The sequence below is a fragment of the Vigna unguiculata genome, chromosome 6 (assembly GCF_037176805.1).
Source record: "Vigna unguiculata cultivar grain cowpea cultivar isolate G323 ecotype 2 chromosome 6, ASM3717680v1, whole genome shotgun sequence".
Taxonomy (NCBI): Eukaryota; Viridiplantae; Streptophyta; class Magnoliopsida; order Fabales; family Fabaceae; genus Vigna; species Vigna unguiculata.
This window is the reverse complement of record NC_140797.1, coordinates 12,764,560-12,786,973: the sequence shown is the minus strand read 5'-3', so window position 1 is coordinate 12,786,973 and position 22,414 is coordinate 12,764,560. Positions and strand designations below refer to the sequence as shown.

At 39.5% G+C, this 22,414-nt stretch overlaps 1 protein-coding gene across 1 annotated transcript; it reads left to right on the top strand.

Moving 5' to 3' along the window:
* The first annotated feature begins 252 nt into the window (after positions 1–252).
* On the top strand, positions 253–3,651 carry LOC146885527 (uncharacterized). Its single transcript, XM_085674972.1, has 2 exons — positions 253–616; positions 3,182–3,651. Exons 1-2 carry the CDS (start codon positions 253–255, stop codon positions 3,649–3,651), a joined length of 834 nt encoding a protein of 277 aa, XP_085531098.1.
* The last annotated feature ends 18,763 nt before the right edge of the window (positions 3,652–22,414 follow it).

Genomic DNA, 22,414 nt, shown 5'->3' with positions numbered 1-22,414 from the left:
AAATTCATGAAAGAGCTCCTAACAAAAAAGAGAAGATTTTCTGAAGAGACAGTGGAGCTTGAAGCAGGGTGCAGTGCTATAATTCAGAAATCATTACCTCAGAAATCCAAAGACCCTGGGAGCTTCACTATTCCAGTTACAATCGGAACATTACCAGTGGGAAAAGCATTGCTTGATCTGGGTGCCAGTATAAATTTGATGCCTTTGTCTATGCTACGGAGAAAATGAGATCTGGAAGTGAGGCCTACATGGATGACGTTACAACTAGCTGACAGATCCATGAAGTATCCCTATGGTGTGGCAGAGGATGTCTTAGTTAAGGTTGACAAATTCATGTTCCCAGTTGATTTTGTAGTAATGGATATTGAGGAAGACACTGAAGTTCCTCTAATACTGGGAAGACCTTTCATGAAGACGGCCAAGGTCATTATTGACGTTGATGATGGCAAATTGAAGGTCAGGGTGCAAGATGATGAAGTCAACTTTAATGTATTTGAAGCAATGCAGCACCCGAAGGACAAGCAACAATGCTTCAGGATGGATGTGATAAATGAAATTGTTTTGTCATCCAGGAAGCAATTGACAAAGGCAAGCCCATTGGAAAAAGCTTTGATTGGTGCTTGTGATGATGTGGAGGATGATGAAGAAAATAAAGTTGATGAATACTTAACACATCTGAATTCAGCAAAAGAAATTGCATCAAATGAAATACAACTTGAGAAATTGCAACAAGAAAATAGAACTGAAAGTCTGAAGCTGGAGCTAAAGGTATTACCTCCTCATTTAAAATATGTTTTTCTTGCAGATGGAGGTGACAAACCAGTGGTGATTAGTAGTGCTTTAACGGCTTCTGAAGAGGAAAAACTGATTTCAGTTCTTAAGGCCAATGAGGGTGCAATAGGTTGGACTTTATTTGATCTTAAAGGAATTAGTCCATCCTACTGTATGCACAAAATTCATATGGACCAAGACTACAAGCCTGTAGCACAGCCTCAGCGGCGATTGAATCCAACCATGAAAGAGGTGGTCAAGAAAGAAGTAATGAAGTTACTTGATGCAAGTATGATCTATCCAATTTCCGACAGTGCCTGGGTCAGCCTGGTCCAGGTAGTTCCAGAAAAGGGAGGTATGACTGTTATTTGTAATGATAAAAATAAATTAATTCCTACTAGAACAGTCACAGGTTGGAGAATGTGTATAGATTATAGAAAATTAAATCAGGCCACTAGGAAAGATCATTTTCCTTTGCCTTTCATGGATCAAATGCTAGAAAGGTTAGCAGGGCAAGCATTCTATTGTTTTCTGGATGGATATTCTGGTTATAATCAAATTGCAGTGGATCCAGAAGACCAAGAAAAAACTGCTTTTATTTGTCCCTTTGGTGTGTTTGCTTACAGGAAAATGCCGTTTAGATTGTGTAACGCACCAGCAACTTTTCAATAATGCATGCTTGTAATTTTATCGGACTTGGTGGAAAAATGCATAGAAGTCCTTATGGATGACTTCTCTATATTTGGGGCTTCATTTGATCAATGCCTGGAAAACTTAAACACCATACTGAAGCGGTGTGCTGATACCAATCTGGTTTTGAATTAGGAAAAGTGCCATTTTATGGTAACTGAAGGTGTGGTGCTGGGCCACAAAATCTCTGCTAAAGGTATTGAAGTCGAGAAAGTTAAAGTGGAGATCATTGAAAAGCTGCCACCACCCAAAAATGTGACGGGTATCAGGAGTTTTCTAGGCCATGCTGGGTTCTACAGATGATTCATCATAGATTTCTCCAGAATTGCCAAACCACTCAGAAATCTTCTCAACAAGGATACACCCTTTAATTTTGATGTTGAATGTTTGCATGCATTTGAATTGTTAAAACAAAAATTGGTTTCAGCTCCTGTGATAATTGCTCCTGATTGGAATTTAGGTTTTGAGTTAATATGTGATGCAAGTGACTATGCCATATGAGCAGTTTTAGGACAGAGAAAATCCAAAGTTTTCCATGCTATACACTATGCTAGAAAAGTCCTTAATGAAGCTCAAATTAATTATGCAACAACTGAAAAGGAATTGCTAGCTATAGTTTATGCATTGGAAAAATTTAGAGCATATTTGATTGGTTCATCTGTCACTGTATATACTAATCATGCTGCAATTAAATATTTGTTAACCAAATCTGATTCAAAACCAAGACTAATTAGATGGATCTTATTGTTGCAGGAATTTGATTTGGTGATCAAGGACAAAAAGGGAAGTGAAAACTTTGTAGCTGATCATTTGTCTAGATTGCTGAATACTAAGGTGACCAACACTCAATCAGAGGTGTAGGAGGAGTTTCCTGATGAAAAATTGATGATGGTGCAAGAAAGGCCATGGTTTGCTGACATGGCCAATTTCAAAGCTGCAGGGGTCATACCTGAAGATTTTAATTGGCACCAGAAGAAGAAATTCCTAAAAGATGCACACCAATATGTGTGGGATGATCCTCATCTATTCAAAATTGGAGTTGATCAACTGTTGAGAAGGTGTGTATCCAATGATGAGACAAAAAGCATTTTGTGGCACTGTCATAGTTCCCCATATGGAGGGAATTTTAATGGAGAGAGGACAGCTATAAAAGTCCTCCAATCTGAATTTTATTGGCCCACCTTATTCAAAGACGCACACAAATATGTGCAACACTGCAATAACTGTCAGAGAATAGGGGGAATCTCAAAAAGACATGAAATGCCACTGAATATCATTTTAGAGGTTGAGGCCTTTGATTGTTGGGAAATTGACTTTGTGGGACCACTGCCATCTTCTTTCTCAAATGAATACATTTTGGTGGCAGTTGATTATGTGACAAAGTGGGTTGAAACAGTAGCAGCTCCTAAAGCCGATGCCAAAACTGTAATCAAATTTCACAAGTGGTACATATTTTGCAGGTTTGGTACTCCAAGAGTGTTTATTAGTGATAGTGGTTCACACTTTTGCAATGCTCAACTTGAGAAATGTTTGGAACATTATGGAGTGCGGCATAAAATTGCATCACCTTATCATCCACAGACCAATGCACAAGCGGAGGTGTCAAACAGAGAAATCAAGCGTATTCTAAAGAAGACACTGGCATCTTCAAGAAAAGATTGGTCAATGAAGTTGGATGACGCACTTTGGGCCTACAGAACTGCTTATAAGTCTCCCACAGGTTTATCCCCATTCCAGCTGGTATATGGTAAGTCATGTCACTTACCGGTTGAATTGGAACACAAGGCATTTTGGGCCTTGAAATTTTTGAATTTTGATCCAAAGGCAGCAGTAGAAAAGAGAAAACTACAGCTGCAAGAATTGGAGGAAATGAGACTTAGCGCCTATGAGTCCTCTAAGCTCTACAAGGAAAAGATGAAGGCTTATCATGACAAGAAAATTCTCAAAAGAGAATTTTATCCTGGCCAATCAGTACTATTGTTCAACTCCAGGTTGAGATTATTCCCTAGAAAGCTAAAATCAAAGTGGTCAGGACCATTTCTTGTCAAAGATATGAAACCCTATGGAGCCATTGAGCTAGAGGATCCTGAATCCAAAAGGAGCTGGGTTGTAAACGGGCAAAGGTTGAAGCCCTATCTTAGTGGTGAGATTGATAGGCTCACCACAATCATTCAACTTGATGAACCTTAAATGAAACAGGCGTCAGGCTCGTGACATTAAACAAACACTTCCTGGGAGGCAACCCAGTGTTTTAATTATGTTTTTGCACTTTAATTTCATCTTGTGTGATTAAATGTGTTTGTGTATGTAACTATGTGTTTGTGTTTAAAGTTCGATGTTTGTGTGTAAAAAGGTGAATTTTAACATCCAATCATCTCAATGAGGCAAACCATGCACTTTTAGTGTTTTCAAACAAAACTGGTATTTTAAGCATGGGAATGAGTTTTGGTGCCAGAATTGAGATCATCAAATGCTAAAAATTGCCTTGTTTTGGCCAAATTCTGATATTTGAATTTAAAAGCTTGATTTTGAGTTTGTTGATGTGAAACGTTTTGGAATGATAAAGAATTGATTGAAGTATGGTTTGATGTGTGTTTCTGAGTTAATTGGACTGAAAAGATCATGAATTGAGTGGGGGAAAGTTGAACAAAATTTTGGAAAGTGGCAAAATCAGGGTGTGTCAAAACTACACGAAAATCTCGCCCAAGCTACACATGTCTCGCCTGGGCGAGATATGCAGAACCTGAGCTAAACATTTTTTCTGATATACTCGCTTAAGCGAGTAGTGTCTCGCTTGGGCGAGAATGCCCTGCGCCAAAACATTTTTTGGCGAAACAACCTTGCCTGCGCGAGAATTTTAAAGGCTTTTTCACGCGTATCTCGCTGAAGCGAGAAATCGCGTTTAAGTGGGTAGTAGGGGCTGAACTTCTCAGTTTTCTTTCCCCCAAACCCTCGCTCCCAACTCTCGCTCACATTCTTCCTTCTCAGTTTTGAGCGCACCATTCACTCACTCAATTCTTTGAATTTTAACTCACAAATTTCGTCTCCCTTTGCTAATTTTTGTACAAAGGTAAGTTCTACTTCTCATTCTCTTCAATTTCACCAAGCATAGTCACGGTTTTGCATACCCCAGATCCTAGGAGAGTGCCCATGTTCTGTTTCCTGCATTTTATGTTTATGTTGTGAGAATTAATATGAATTGATGCTGTAACAGAATAATGTGGGTTGTTTATGCACGAATTGGTTCAAAAATTTCATATTTTAAGAGTGCATCCAAGTTGTTTGATGAAATGCTTGACTTAATTTTGTTCTTGGTTGGTCATTTAAGTCTGTAAAAGCTGACTTGGCATGTGTTTGGTGGGTTAATTTTCATCCTTGCAGGTCAATGGCTAGAACAAAGACAACATCTAGACTTCCCGCTACTGAACCCAGCAAAGGGAAGAGGAGAAGACGTGCAAGTAGCTCTTCTCCTGAAAGGCCAATAAGCAACCATTTTAGGGACCCCGAAAGAGAAGAACGGTATGAGAAGATAAAGAACTGGGTCTTTATCAAAGAAAGAAAAGTGGTCCTACTTACGGACGAATATGACCCATTTTTGAATGGCCTTATCAGGAGGAATTGGATGAAGTTGGCTGACCCGCTTCCCAAATTTGACCCAGAAATTGTCAGAGAATTCTATGCAAATGCTTTTTCTAAGGACAATCTTGGTGAAAAGAGATCTAAAGTTAGGGGGAGGTGGGTAAATTATGATCGAGGAGCCATCAGTGAATTCCTTGGTAATCCACTACCTCTAGAACCAGGGCAACGCTATGACTTCACAAGGAGAAGGAGGAGTCATGAACCTTATGATGAAAATAAAGTGGCACTCCTTATATGCGTTGCCAACCGATCTTATCAAGTCGGACCCACTAGAAATCCTCTCAGAATTCTAAGAGGAGATATGAAAACCTTAGCCCAAGTCTGGACCACATTCTTACTTGCAAACATAGTGTCCATTGGCCACGTGTCAGACTTGAACGTCCCTAGATGTCATCTCCTTTATTGCATAATGAGGGAGGATCTGACTGTTGACGTCGCCACAATTATCTCTGAAGAAATCCACAAATTTGTGAGATACGAAGTCAACACTAGGAATGACAAGGCAAAAGGTGCTTTGGGTTTTCCGGCTTTGATCACAGCTCTTTGCCAAGATCAAAGGGTGAAGGTAGAGTTAACTAAAAAGATACGACCTTTAATTACCAAGAGATTCATTGAACACTTTTGTACCCACCCAGAGGACTTGGAGCAGCTAGAAGAGCCCTAGCTGGACCAACAAGCTGAAGACCAACCAACAATGGAAGAACAACAAACAGGGCCCACACAACAACCTCAGCTCAACATGAATAATGAATTACTTGAGAAGATGAGATATCTGAGGTTGCAGATGGAGCACACTCACCAGCAAAATGCTTCCATTCATAGAGGATAACTTCACCTTCAGGAGTACCTCTATCAGAATGTCCGCGGACCATACCCAAGCATGACTCCACCAGAATTCTTCACTTATCTACAGTGGCCTGGGGACAGTCCTATTTTCCCAAGGGGAAGTGGACCTGCTGCAAGTGAGGGACCATTAGGAGCTGCTGACATAGATGGAGCAGACATTGAGGATGAGATTGATTTTGGAGGAGATTGATTCACAGCATCATTCCACCCTTCAAAACTCTATAAATACGGTTTCATTGTTCTTTTTCTTTTAGTATTTTGTAGTATTTATGTAATTACTACTATTTTGCTTTAGTTGTTTTGGCTAGAATGCTATATTATGTAGTTAATTAACTGTTTAACTTTACCTTTTGGCTTAGTATTTTGTGCATAATACTTAGAGACAACTAAAATTTTTTGGGAATCATTTTGAAAATCTTTCTTGAGAAAATTGGTTAAAGAGAAATTTGATTTCAGTAAGTATCCTGAGTCTAGAACAACTGAGTGAACTGAACACATAGGTGAAAAAGGAAGATTTTGGTTGAATTCATAATTAAACAGGATTATGATATTAGTGCTACATAGTTAGTCAAGATAATCAGTTGTAACAACAAGTGAGATACCAAGGAAGTAAACCAGAAAACCCAGTGAGTGTGTGAATCCTTAAACAGCTTGAGTGTTTCCACTGTTTGTTGACAAATTGATATTGCTTGAGTTTTTATTTGATAACATCACATTTGAAGCATGGAAATGATTAAGGCAATTTTGTTGAATTTATAACTCAGTGCCAAATAGCCAACCCGTAAATAATCATCTTTTGTTGATAGCCCATTTGAGAGCCTAATTGTTTGAATTATGCACCTTAACCTTAACTTGAATTATTATCACTTCCCTTTGCACACTTAGGGATAAAGAGCATAGGTGCATTTTTCAACTGTTGGTTGGTAGAATTGCACTTAAGGAAGAAAAGGGCTGAGTATCATAATTCACTCTTTAGTATTGTGTAGGAATGTATATATTTACTCAAAAAAAAAGGGAAAGAAAAGGAAAGAACAAAAAGAGATAAGAGTGAATTATGAATGAAAAAGAAACTTGGTGTATTGAGGTTTGAATTGTGAGGAATGGAAAGCAGAATTGGGTTTGAATTGTAACTATGCTCTCTTTTCTAAGTTGTGCTTTTGTGATCTTGAAAAACCATTATTCTTGAAAGCCTAGCCTCATTACAACCTTGAAAAGACCTTAAGATCCATGCTGAATGTGTGTTTGTTGAAATCCAGTGGAAAATGAGAGAGACACATGCCTGTGACATTTAAGAGATAATTTCCTTGGTTAGAATCACTTGTTCTTACAATTAGTTTTCCTGAAAAATTGGCTGCACTCTTATCCTACTGTTGTTTGATAATTGGATTCACCATTTGCTTCTGATTTTGAATCTGTGGTTTAGAATGCAAAAGTTGTCTGGTAAGGAACTGTGAAAATGATTTCTCAATAACCAATTTCAGTTTTAGTTTTGAATGGCTATTGATCTTGTTACTTTGCTTGAGGACAAGCAAAATGCTAGGTTGGGGGGAGTTGATAAGTGCTAAAATTCAGTAAAAATTCATAACAAACTCTGGCACTTATGTTTTAAATTTGTGTTCATTTCATATTGATTCTCCCTAAATCTAAGTTTCAGTCACATGCTTCCAAGTTTTGATTTAAAGAAATCATTTGATCTTATTTTGTGTGTTTTTCAGGAAAGATTAAAGAGAACTCAAAAAGAGTGAAGGAGAAAGCAAGAAACAAAGAAAATAGGGAAGGAATGTTGTCAAGGTCGCTCAAACCAAAGCATTCTCGCCTAAGCTAAAGCCACTGCCGCCATTCTCGCTTAAGCGACGCAGACTCTCACTTAAGCGAGAGTTCGCGCAGTGGAGACCCTCTCTTGCTGCCATTCTCATCCAGGCGAGCGCAGATGCTGCCAATCTCGCCTAAGCGAGATCCTTTCTTCAACTCGAAGTACTCTTGCTCGCCTAAGCGAGACATTGGTTTCAGCACGTCTCACCCAAGCGAGAAGCTTTCTTTAGCATGAAGAATGCTGTCTCGCTCAAGCGAGACTCACGTTGCTTGAGCGAGACCTTCGTGGGTATAAATTCTCCCTGCATCAGAAAGTGAAATCAGCTTGGAGATTTTGGGAGAAAAGCTACAGACTTGCTGGAGCTGTGACCACGAGCTACAAAGTTCACATTTTCTTCTTCTTCTTCTTTAGCTCTTAGGATTTTGATAGCTACCATGAGTGGCTAATCTCTTTCCTTGGGATTGGATGTAATCTACTCGAACTTGGATGTAATATGGTGATATTTATATATAGCATTTCTGTTTTACTCAATATTGGTATTATTGTTCTACTCTTAATGCTTACTTTTATCTGATCAATAGATGTTTTGATTTTGATTTTTAGATCGGACCGGAAGGTATTTTTGAAAATCTGATTTGAACAATGATACTTGATATACTGTGATGCTAGGAATAGATCTTAATATATCATTCGCTTTTAACACTTGACCGTAATGTTGGATAGTTTGTTGAATATGTGAGGAATCAATATTCAGGGAACTAATCTTATGAATTTTATACGTGAGGGATCCGTATAAATGATTTTTGAGTGTGCATCAATATTGGTATTTTCATATGTTATATATTATATTCATCCAGATTACAGACAAGGGAGATAGATGAAATTCAATCCCAGTTTCTTTTACTGAATTTTTATCCAATTTTCTGCTTTTACTGTATTTTTTATGCAAATTAGTTTAAACGTCAATGATCTATCAAATTAAAATTTCTGTATATATATGTTGATCGAGATAATTAATTATTTTAACTGAATCCGTTCCTCTTGGGTTCGACACTCTTACTTCAAATCATTATACTATAGTTAACTTTTGGTATGCTTGCCAAGAGACCAACAACAGAAGCCACTCGAGATGTAGGGAAATATTTCTGAAGAAAAATTCTTTCCATAGTTGCCCAATTAGTGATTCTCAACGAAAGGTAGTACCACCAATCTTGTGCCGCTCCTTGAAGAGTAAAAGGAAAAGCTCTCATTTTGAGAGTTTCTAACGCGATCGTGGGAGATCTAAAGTTTTCACAAATCATATGGAATTGCCTCAAGTGTTTGTGTGGATTCTCTCCTGATAACCCATGAAATTGTGGCAAGGCTTTTAGAAGGTCAATCTTGAGGTCACACTACTCTTCTGGGTATTGGATGTTGTTGTTGATGATGGGATTGTTGGATGTGGCCAACTGTCTGATGGTTCTTTCCTCCATTATGTTTGGATATGGATTTGATGAAAGATCAAAGGATATATTTGTGAATGGAGGGGATGAATGTGTTGTTTCTATAGTAGCTTCAGATGTAGAAGGTGTTCTCTCAGTAGAACACTTAAATTGAAGTCTTTTACGTGCTTTGCGCAAGCTCCGTTCAAGTTCCGGATCCAATTGATAGATTTTACCTGGGTTGGCTAGGGTCATGCACTATGCAGTCCACCTGAAAGTGTTCCTTTGTTTTTTTTTCCTATTCTTGTTTTGCAGAAAGATTTCAAGAAAGAAATAAGTTAAGATGTCGTTGGGTCTACTCCTAGGAAAGAGAGGTGCGTCACAGTGGACAACTTAAATACCAAGTCTTTCATAGACAGAGTTTTCCAAACTAGTCTCAAAAAATTTCTTAAAAGAAATTCTTAATCAAAACAAAAATAGAACTTTGCTTGAAATATATAAAAAGAAAACTAAGGACTACAAAAAAAATACAAACTCTATTAAACGTATATGCGTAAAAAAAAATAATAATTAAATAAAATAAGACAAACGTAAAATGAATGAATAAGAATCAAAATAAAAAAAATACTAGTCTTAATCATGTCTATTCTTTTAGACCTTATATCTAGTAAAAAGTTAATTAATCAAAGTAACTTCTTGATTAATTCTAATCTAAGTTTTTACCTTTAATCAAAGTAACTTCTCAATTATTAGCAATAACTCTTGTAATCATATGAAAGTTTCTAAAAATTAATCAAAGTAACTTCTTAATTAAAATTCAAAAACCCATTGACTCATATGATTGTTATGTTTTTTAGATTTAACACTATGCTAACTTGCTATAATGTAAAAATCATTGCTTTAACTAGATTAAGAACTAAAAGACATAGATAAAATATAAATCTAAACAAGAATCAAAAGAACAAATAAATTAATTCATCTAACCTCAGAATCCAATTAAGAAATTACAGTGGAATCAACCTTAAAAGCTTAGCCCTCCATGGCTTTGATGAAATACATGATAACAATATGATGAAGTGAAGAAAATATAAAGGAAGAAGGAGAGATGTGGTGGATGACGGTATTTGCCAAAACCAGAGAATTGCTAAGTTTGTAAGTTGTCTCTCTTATGCTCCCTTAGGCCTCTTTAAATAGGCTTCAATTGGACTTGGACTTTATCTGTCGGTTGCTAAAATATTTTATCTTTATTTAACTAATTGGCAACTTAATTTCTGTCCAATTTCCAATTCTACCCTCTTATTTGACCATTTTTACAATATTGACCAGAATTTGACCAAAGTTTGACCAGTTGACCAGATTTGACCAATTTGAGTGTGCAATCAGAGGCTGACACGTGGCGAATCTTCTCTCTCCAGAATTAGGGTTTGCTGCCCCTATCCTTGTTGTTGCCGCAGGTGCAAGGTGCAATGACGACCGCTCCTTTTTCTCCGGCGATGTTTTCTGGCAAGGCAAAGATGCAGGAATAGCAAGGACAGGTGCTGCATGATCCATCACAGTGGAGGGGAGTTGCCATGGCTGCGGTGGTTTCGTGGTGGCTTCAGGCTCGCGATGGTCGACGATGCGGTGGTCCAGCTCGGTGTAGATGAGTGGTGGTTACTCGTCGCTGCTGTGTGCGTTGCAGGTTCGCTTTGGTGGACTGCGAAATGTTAGTGGCTCGCAGCAGTGGCTGCGTTTTTCGCTGTTCCAACATGAACTGATGCAGGTTTCCGATCTGGTTCGTTCTCGCTCGCAGATGTAGGCTGATGAGTGCGTCGCGGTGGAGTCTTCTGCAATGGCTGCTGGTGCGCAAGGATGATGGTGGCTTCAAGCTTGCGGTGTAGATTCACGGCGTTGGGCACTGCTGCAGATCTGTGGTGGAACCGTGGTGGCCGGCGGCGAGATTGGCGGTTAGGGTGGCGGCTGCCATGATGATGGAAGGAGATGATGAACATTAGGGTTAGGGTTTCATGTGAGATGGAGGAGATGCTGACGTGGCAGTGTTTAATTGGTACAGATAAGTTTGCAAGGATAATGACACATGTCAGCATTTGGTTAGCCTGATTTGAAAGGTGGGGATTGCCACATGGCAGCATCTGGTTGAGTGGAGTTTAAGTGGTAGGAGGGGTGCAACTTAGTCAAAACTGGGGTGCAGAATAGGTTTTTGGTGGTCCACTTTAAAAGGAGTGTGAAAAAAAAAATAGGGGGTGTATTTAGCTCCTGATTTATTCTTTTCCAGAATTTCGTGATTTTGGACTTATTTTGGTTTGAATATTTCAAATCCACACTATTAATGACCAAAAATAAATTCCAGCTGCATTAACAAACGTTAGAATATCCAATAATATTTTATGCAACTAAGATCAATTTTTACACCATTTTTACCAAACTTATTCAATAAATCCAATAATCACAAATCCTAATTAGATCAATCTTTAAGCACAAAAAATTCAATTAAATCCCCAAATTTAAATATTAAATGAGGGCAAAAATTTGAACTCATCAATTAGTAGACTGTTATATTATCTGATGGGGTGGGGACGTGAAGGTAATGTTCTTTGTTTACAATAGGTTCAGAATGAAATTCTATCTGTGTATGGTTTTGTGTTTCTTAAGTCTTATTTAGTTTTTGCATGGTAAGAACCTATCACGATAGCAAGAATAATTATACTGACATGACTTGTTCTTTTGGTATTGGAATCTATACTGGTGTGTGGTGTTGTGCTTATGATTCTATGCAGGATCCATATTGGCATTAAGAGTGGAAGATCAAGTTCATGTTCTAGTCTCTTTTATTATTATAATTTTTTCTTGTAATTTGGTGGGCAACAGTTATGGGAGAGAAAGATGTATGATTTAGATTTATTCTTATTGTTTTTTTTCTTTTTTTCTTCCTTCTTTGTTTTGTTTTTGTATTTGGGTTGGGGTAACCCTATTGCCCTTATTAATATATTTGTTATTGTTGATAAAAAAAATGTTTGATTTAGGGTAAAGTTATCATGATGGCAAGAGGAATTTCCACAATAATTTATGCTAGAAGTTAGACATATTTTTCTATATTATCATGCAAGATAAATTTAGAGACAAATTTCTTTCCCATATAAATTTTCTCCTCTTACATAAATTCAAGATACCACATTGTAAATGTTAGTACTTTGTTAGACAACAACACTATAATTTTGTGAAAAAACTTTATTCACCTCTTGTGTTGTTTTTATTTATTCATACAATACATAATATATTTATAGACCCACATTTCCTCACCATTGTACTCTCAACGGCTATAAACGGCTAACTCATTAACTACCTAGACTCCAACGACTAGTGCATTAACTACTCACAACGACTAGTTTCTTACAACGGCTAGTTACCTATAGTGGTTAATACATTTAAGTTTATTAAAAACCCAACAAAACTCCCCATTAAACTTAAATGCTTCTTTTATTCTTCATCTTTGTTCCTTTATTCTTCATCACGACTTCCAACGTGCAATAACTCTTCTCACATTATGCTTGTCCCTTTCATGAATAGTTAAGTTCTTTGCTTTCTTCATGACTGACTTCCCTTTCACTTTATCTATGGTCGACTTTTACTTCACTTTACTTGTTGCTAACTTGTTCTCTGCTCTCTCAGTTTTTGCATCCTTACTGGCAAACTTGTTCTTCTCTTTGGCCGACTTGTTACTCATTTGGTTTGTTGTCTTTGTGGTCGACTTGTCGTTAACTAAGTTCTTATCAATAGGCCGACTTCCTTTGGAAAGATCAGACCACACCCACGTATTGTGCTCATTCTCCTCGTCCATTTCAAGTCGCCAATTCTCATCTTGCACCTCTAGTGCAGCTCTCAGATCCTTCTCAACTTGTAACTGTTCTTGCAAAGTTGAAACATCTTCTTCAAATTCCAAGTGCCGCTTTTGCAAAGCCTGTTCCCTTCTCGCTAAGCTTGCTTATAGAATTAAATTGTCTCTAACCTATCTTTCAATACTCTGTTGCAAGTCTCTTTTTTCAATCTCTAACCTTTGGATTAGAAGTTCTTCTTCTTCAAATTCTGAGCTACTCAAGCTTTTCACGTGCTCCACCGAGCTATCTAAGTAATCCACTTGCTCCATCAACTTATCTAAGCTATGTAGCCGTTCCACCAAGTTAACCGAGTTGGCCTCATGCTCCACCATGGTGTCCAGGGTATCTTCATGCTCCACCACCCTGTGTGGGCTATATGCATGTCTCACCAGCCTATGCAACCTACTCGGTTGTGTTGTCGACCTATCCATGCTACTCGACTGTCTTGTCGAGTTAACAATGATACTCATCCTTCTTGCTGAATTCTCCATGCTACTTGGTCTTCTTGTCGAGTTTGCTTGCTTATGCTCGGATCTCGAGCTATGCGTCATCATCAACAATATCACTTCTTCTTCAACATCTTTTGTGAGGTTGATCGTCTCTTCCTTTCCACTTTCAGATTTACAATCTTTGGCAAAATGTTTGGACTTACCACAACTGAAAGACTTGCCTGAGTAACAGTCCTTTGCATAATGGCCATACTTGCCACACTTAAAGCACTTAACATTTGAGTTGCTTGATTGACCTCTTCTCCATGAACCTCGTCCTCTTCCGTGCCAATTTTGTTGACCGGATTGTTCTTTCTCTTCTTGTCCTCGGCTTCTACCACTAGGACCGCTTCTTATACCTCCTCAATATCGTCCTCTACCTTGAGTGTTCTGAGCTTTCTCATATTTAATTGACATCTTTGTTTGGAGTAATTGATCAAGTGGCTCAAGCTTCTTCTTCTTCTTCCACTGCTCATGCGCCTCAAGGGACCCGACAAGCTCTTCAACTATGAGCATTGACAAGTCCTTGGACTCTTCAATCGCGCACACCACGTTCTCAAAGTCATCCATTAGAGACCAGAAAATCTTTTCCACAACTCGGCTAGCGGGCAACGTCTCTCCATTTCTACTAAGTTGATTTGCCACAGTTTCAACCCGAGTAATGTACTCGGGTACTCCTTCTGTCTCCTTCATCTTCATGCTCTCTGTAAGACCCGTAGAATTTAATTAATTAAATAAATAATTAATTAATAAATACGGGAGGGGTAATATTTATGACATTAATTTATGGTTGGTATGATGTGGAAAAGTGCTAGCTCATGTGGTTGAAAGCACTTTGATTGTGCGAGAGGACTTGGGTTCGAGTCCTATCTATGCTAACTTTTGATGTTATGGTTTTATTATTTAAATCTATGAAAACATGTTCTTGTATATTACGATAATTGAATTGTGATTCCTAGCAAGAAATGTGAATTTGGTTAAGTGGTTTGATATAGACTTGGTGATTACATGGTTGTGGGTTCGAGCCTTGGAGAACTTACATTAAACTTTATATTTTTGGCATTTTTGGTTTTGACGTGAATATGGAAAGGTGGGAAGGAAACCTAAGTGAGTGGGCAACCAAAGGAGGCTGGAAGGGCAGCCATAGGGAGGGATTGAATGGCACATTATGTCTTATTCAATGCCATTTTCGTTTTGGTAATTAATCACTTAGTTTAGGGACACTTTAAAAAGGAAAATTAGGTTAAGGGCTAAGGTTTGACAAGCTGGGAAACTATACCTAAAGAGAAAGCGAAAATCTGAGAGAGTGTGGGAGGTTAGGGTGTGATTTTGTGTTGCTAAATAGTGAGGAAGCAAGGAAGGTGGGTGATCAAGGGGGAATCTTACAAATTGTCAAGCTTAAACGAAGGAGAACCAGGTTAGGGGAGCTGGACTCCGTGATTTTTATACGTATGATTAATAATGTGTATCTATATGATATATTGATTCTATTTACACTGTCCAATCCTTGAAAACTCTGCGTTTCTGGAATTTTCCAAAAACCGCCTGGAGGGCGATGAACTACCGCAAGGCGACTCATACATTTGCATGTGTTCTGGGTTCCTGGAAGAGGAACCGCCAGGCGGCACACTCACGGCTGCCAGGCGACGCAAAGCGTTTGGCTATTTCTGGATTTGCTGATGCAGCGCCTGGCGGGACTGGTTGGACCGCCAGGCGGCGTGGGGTGATTTGACCTATTTTGGGGTTCCTGGAGTTCTGGGCTAAATTTAATCGGGGCATAATTCAGGGGTGAATTGTATAGAGTGATATTGGTAACCAATAGTAGGTACGGTCATCTAACTAACGAAGTAAATGAATGGAACAGTGGGTGTAAGTCTAAGGTTGCAGGTGTGTTAACCTTGATTGCTCGTGGAACTGATTGAACGGGAATTGGATATAGAAATAGGGATCAATGTAATTAAAATATGGGGCAGTTGTGATTGTGTGAGAACTGGATGGCATTGAAGCGGAAATTCACAAAGATGGAGAAATGGTGGGGTTTTGAGTGCGGGGAAAATCTGGAAAATACCTAGATGGTAAGCACCGCCTGGCGGCACGGGGTCTGGCCGCCAGGCGCCAGCGCAGAGACAGAATGCTGCAGGCTGGAGTGTTGTGTGTTGGGGATGAGTACTGTTTCCTTGGGGTTAGAATCAGCAGATGGGAATTGTGATGGTTGAGGTGGTTGACGAGGGAGTTGTGCATGAACCACAAGGGTGAGAAATTCCTTAGGTGGCGGGATGTTAAACATTGGAGGTCTTTCTATCCTATGGCGTGATAGAGATTCTACATGCTGGTTAAGTTGGATACAAGGGGGGGATTTAACAATTGATTAATCATGGTGTATAAGAGTTCAAACAGTGGAAGAGGTTTGACAATCACTTAGTGGTAAAGAATCTATGGGTAATAGTAGGTCAAGAAGGAAAGAGTTAATAACATTACTGAGAGAGTTCTGTTAACAAGCTAGGGAGGGGGGATTCGACCTTACCATTGTAGTAAACAATTAAGTAATAATTCGGGGGTTGATCAAATGGAAATGTGGTAGAAACTGTGTTACAACTTGAATAGTGAAACCAGTGTGTGTTGAACTGTCATGGCGTCTGGCGATGGGATCTGGACCGCCAGGCGGTAGCGGGATCACAGAGGGGACTTAGGACTTGGTGCGCCTGGTGGCAGAGGCAGTTCCGCCAGGCGGTCGCTGTTGCGTGAACAATTTAAAAGGCGTTCTGCGCCTGGCGGTACGCGACACCCGCCAGGCGGTCTAGAAGCTGGCAGCGCCTGGCGGCACGTGTCCCCCGCCAGGCGATTCGCACTGCTGCAGCTTTGAATTTGGATTGTGTATGTGTGATCTATGTGGCGTCTAATGGTGCTTTAAAGGTGGGATTGCTGGAGTTCCTTGAGTTGTGGCTCGGAACGTATCCCTTGAGTTATGGCTCGGGATAGGGGTTAAGCACGTGGTATTCCTTGAGTTGTGGCTCGGAATAGCATCTGTTGAGTAGTGGCTCGGGATGGCGGATGAACACGAGAAACCCTTGAGTTGTGGCTCGGCTTGGTGAGTGTTGCCGGTATGAGTGTGCTGGTTGTGGCCAGTAGGGATGGGTCCAGATAGATTGCCCTCCTCAGTTGTTGGCTGACGAGTTTGGTAGTCTTGGGACGATACGGGCTTTGTTTGTATATGGGAACTCTACCTGGCGTTGCGGTGTATGATCCGTAGCATGTTTTCCCGCACGTGCTCTATCGGTTGTGGCCGATAGGTATGGCAGCAAGTCACCTTGAAGAAATCATCAAACGAAGTAGAACACGAATAAACATATTGGGGATCGGATTGTGGGAATAACAATATAGGGCAATATGGAAAGTTAAGTGCTGTGATATGTATGCATGTTGATATATATATGTTTATAGCTTTGTATATATGTGATTTTATCTGCTAAGCTCACCCTATCTGCGTGTGTGTGGCGATGATCGTGTACGCGGTACACGGGAGCAGATGTTGGTGATGCAAGTGGCTCTGGTGCAGTTTAGTCGCGGAGAGGGGATTGACTTGGGAAACTTTTATATGTATTTATTTGTTTTTGAAAACGATTGTAAACCCTGATGGGTGACTTGATAATATTGTGGATTTTGGTTTTGTAATGAACGTTGTATACTTTATTCGCCAATTTAATAAAGTTTTAAATTTTCCCGCGTTTTGGGAAAATGAGGTATTATTAAACACGCTATTTTATTCATTCCATTTATTTATTTATAAATTAGTAATATCCTGACGGGATGTTACATTTGGTATCAGAGCAATGGTTTTCAAATGATTTTTGGGCCTTGGGGAGTGAGCTTGTCGTGTTTCGGTTGCGAAACCGTGTAGGAATGAATTTGCAATCTATCGATCATACTATTGATTGCGGACTACGTAAAGTTGTGAAACTGGAAGCATTAAGAACAGAAAATTTCTTGGTAAAGTGATGAGGGTGCACACTCATGACTATATCAGAGATAGTTTCCTTTCTTAATTCTAAAGGTTTTGGTAAAAGAGAGGGAAGTTATAGGTTGAGTTTCTCTCCTATACCTTTTCCTTTTATGTTTGCACTCATGTGGTATGTGTTTTTTATTTATGGTGGCAAAGGAATGCAGATTCAAGGTCAAACTTGACATGCTTGCCTTGCAAAGGTTAATGTAGGGCCTTTAAGGTAGCCTCTTGACCGAAGATACGAATATGCAGAAGGTTGTGTATCAGTGTACGAGTGAAGTTAAGTTGTGGATTTGTAGGCGAAAATCACTAAAGGAGTTTAGAAACATCGCGTTAAACTGAGGGCAAGAATAGGTTCTTGGAACGAATACCAAAAGTTTTGGGAGAGGAATCAAATTCAAAGGTTAGAATAAGGAAAGGTGTTTAGTGCATGCTTGTGCAGCAAAGTTGAGAAGTCAAATTGGTACTACATCCTAACATGGGTCAAAGGTAGGAGTGGAAAGTAGTGAAACGTATGAGGCTAAGGCGAAACCAAAAGGGTCGAGACAAGGAAGTGAGAATCTCCAGCGGAAGGTAAAGTTGAGGTAGGGCTCGAAAGATTAGGTCGACCAGGAAATGTTCTAAGAAAGGGGGAGAACTAATCACGTGGTAAGAATACCGTATGTTTAAGGTTTTATGTCGGTCAACCTCCATGAGAGGCAGTTAAATCTTCTTGGCACTAACCACAATTTAAGTCAGGAGTAGAATGGATGTCCTAAGTAAGGTGGCTCACGAGAGAGAAAGGTCTAACTTGGGGCATGAGATGAACAGTTTCAAGTATCGAAAGAAGAAGTACTTCGTTAAGTTGTTCTTATGGGAATGAGGCAGTTGGTAAGGTCATGGCACAAGGGAGGATGAAAGGAAAAGGGAAAACTATTGTGTAGCTGAAGGAGTGTCTCTACTAATTGGTGTTGGATCGGTTAAAATAAATAATTAAAAAGATACAAGGTATAAAAAAGTGGTGTTTGGGGTATGCGTTTTGGTTTTAATCGAGATCAGATACTCCTTGGTATCGCCATTATGAGAATTAGGTTCTAGTTTCGGCAAGGGGGAATTGGTAGTGAGATGTTGGTTTACTCTACAGTTGCGGCTAAGTGCGGAATACTTGGGTTTGGTGGTGTCTCAAGATGATCGAAGAATTTATACTCAAGGTTAATTGGAATTGACTCTTTTGTGAGAATGGGACATCAACACGGGAATGGATAGGTTATTTTCCAATCTCATGCTGGAACAGTGTGGTACTCAACAAGGTAGTGTTCGATGAACCAAAGAGACAAATCGACGACGATGTATCAATGGTAAATGGATCAAAAAGGTGAGGACAGAATGTCGTGTGAACTAGAGTTGCTTAGCAAAGACCAAAGAAGAATAGATGTAGATCATCTAGATGGGGGAAGAGTCATAGACTCGTTTTCAAATAGATGCTAGAATTTCACTTTGGAGTGGTGAAGTTCTTTATCGCATTAGTACCTGAGGATGAGATGGTGTCAATACTTTCTAATCGGATGGTGTTGCGGGGAATGGGAAGAAAGAGGAGTAGAGGAATAGATACTGAAAACTTGATGACGAGGACTTAGTGTAAACACTATAATGATTGCAAGTTTTAGTAGATCGCTAAGAAGAAACCTGTGAGTTAAACCACTTAAGTGAAGTATTAATCAAGATAAGAATCGGACTATCTAAGGCGGTGGGTGGTAAAAGAGGCAAAATTTAGATGTGTGAATACTTGGATTGGGAGTTGGCGATTATTAGGCTGAGTTGCTGTAGCAGACCACAGAGAAATCTTGTTATTTCCAAGACTAGATGAACGCGTCACAGAGCAGACAAAAGCTGTATGCAAATATGGGGAGAAGGTCGTGGAAGTTTAAGGACGGAGAGAATGCGATTCTCAAGATTACTCCAATTACTGGCAACGAAAGAACGATCTTGGATCTTAGCAGATAACACGAAAGATAGGTCTAGCAGCCTATGAGATCGTTTTACCACCGCACTTGGCAAACTTGTATATAGGATTTACAGTTAAGGAAGTACATTGCAAGTTTTACACTTGTGTAAGAGGAGGACGACGTTCAGGTACGTGAGGATCTAATATTGGGAGTTGGACCAGTGAGAATCTTGGATTCTTAAACAAAACAACTCAGAGGTAAGGAAATCAGAACCGTGAAAGTCCTATGGGATGAGGCAACTCAAGAAATGACATGGGAGATGGACGATGTCATGAGGCGGTCCTATCCTCATCTCTTCACTGGTAAGTTCTCTTTTTCGAGGACGAAAAATTTAAAAAGGGGGAAGTATTGTAAGACCCGTAGAATTTAATTAATTAAATAAATAATTAATTAATAAATACGGGAGGGGTAATATTTATGACATTAAATTATGGTTGGTATGATGTGGAAAAGTGCTAGCTCATGTGGTTGAAAGCACTTTGATTGTGCGAGAGGACTTGGGTTTGAGTCCTATGTATGCTAACTTTTGATGTTATGGTTTTATTATTTAAATCTATGAAAACATGTTCTTGTATATTATGATAATTGAATTGTGATTCCTAGCAAGAAATGTGAATTTGGTTAAGTGGTTTGATATAGACTTGGTGATTACATGGTTGTGGGTTCGAGCCTTGGAGAACTTACATTAAACTTTATATTTTTGGCATTTTTTGTTTTGACGTGAATATGTCTTTGATAAAAGATCACTATGAGTAAGACTCAATAGAATTTGATCAATCCTTTTTTCTGTTGTTAAGGTAGAAAACTGAACCAAGAATTCTTTTTCTTTATCATCAATCGAATCAGTGTTCGAGACCCAGGATTCTATTTAATCATCAATCCAATCACCATTCACGTTTTTTATTTTTCTTATCAAGGAATAGATTGCTTTACTTGGATGACTTAGATGTCTCGTATTTCTCGAAAAAGCGATTCGATTGATGGGATTTGGTATAATACTTATGAGATCGATGAGATTCCAATATTTATTCTTAGAACGTATGGATTTGACCCTATAAGCGGGACCACCACCCCATAGCATGTTGCTACCAAAAGCAAAACTCCGTATTTCTTCTAAAGAATCTCCTAATTGTTCCAGAGCAACTAGAAAGATATTCTTTAACCAGAAAGAATTCAGTTCAGATGTAGGATACCTATCCAGAAGTTTTCGCAACTCAATCATGTATGATGGAATCATCAAAGATTTTACCTTTTCGAACTCTGTCTGTAACTCACTATAGACTCGAGAAACAAAGAGAAGATGTGTACGAACGAGATATCCAGCAACAAGGAGAAGGAAAAGGATTGAATAGAAGAACTCCTGAACATTTAGCGATCTCAGATGTGTCGATATCAATAGTAACTCATTATTTCGATGAGTCATTTCTTCAGACAGAAGAAGATTATGGAAAAAGGTGGGAAGGAAACCTAAGTGAGTGGGCAGCCAAAGGAGGCTGGAAGGGCAGCCATAGGGAGGGATTGAATGGCACATTATGTCTTATTCAATGCCATTTTCGTTTTGGTAATTAATCACTTAGTTTAGGCACACTTTAAAAAGGAAAATTAGGTTAAGGGCTAAGGTTTGACAAGCTGGGAAACTATACCTAAAGAGAAAGCGAAAATCTGAGAGAGTGTGAGAGGTTAGGGTGTGATTTTGCGTTGCTAAATAGTGAGGAAGCAAGGAAGGTGGGTGATCAAGGGGGAATCTTACAAATTGTCAAGCTTAAACGAAGGAGAACCAGGTTAGGGGAGCTGGACTCCGTGATTTTTATACGTATGATTAATAATGTGTATCTATATGATATATTGATTGTATTTGCACTGTCCAATCCTTGAAAACTCTGCGTTTCTGGAATTTTCCAGAAACCGTCTGGCGGGCGATGAACTACCGCTAGGCGACTCATACATTTGCATGTGTTCTGGGTTCCTGGAAGAGGAACCGCCAGGCGGCACACTCACGGTCGCCAGGCGACGCAAAGTGTTTGGCTATTTCTGGATTTGCTGATGCAGCGCCTGGCGGGACTGGTTGGACCGCCAGGCGGCGCGGGGTGATTTGACCTATTTTGGGGTTCCTGGAGTTCTGGGCCAAATTTAATCGGGGCATAATTCAGGGGTGAATTGTACAGAGTGATATTGGTAACCAATAGTAGGTACGGTCATCTAACTAACGGAGCAAATGAATGGAACAGTGGGTGTAAGTCTAAGGTTGCAGGTGTGTTAACCTTGATTGCTCGTGGAACTGATTGAACGGGAATTGGATATAGAAATAGGGATCAATGTAACTGAAATATGGGGCAGTTGTGATTGTGTGAGAACTGGATGGCATTGAAGCGGAAATTCACAAAGATGGAGAAATGGTGGGGTTTTGAGTGCGGGGAAAATCTGGAAAATACCTAGATGGTAAGCACCGCCTGGCGGCACGGGGTTTGGCCGCCAGGCGCCAGCGCAGAGACAGAATGCTGCAGGCTGGAGTATTGTGTGTTGGGGATGAGTACTGTTTCCTTGGGGTTAGAATCAGCAGATGGGAATTGTGATGGTTGAGGTGGTTGACGAGGGAGTTGTGCATGAACCACAAGGGTGAGAAATTCCTTAGGTGGCGGGATGTTAAACATTGGAGGTCTTTCTATCCTATGGCGTGATAGAGATTCTACATGCTGGTTAAGTTGGATACAAGGGGGGGATTTAACAATTGATTAATCATGGTGTATAAGAGTTCAAACAGTGGAAGAGGTTTGACAATCACTTAGTGGTAAAGAATCTATGGGTAATAGTAGGTCAAAAAGGAAAGAGTTAATAACATTACTGAGAGAGTTCTGTTAACAAGCTAGGGAGGGGGGATTCGACCTT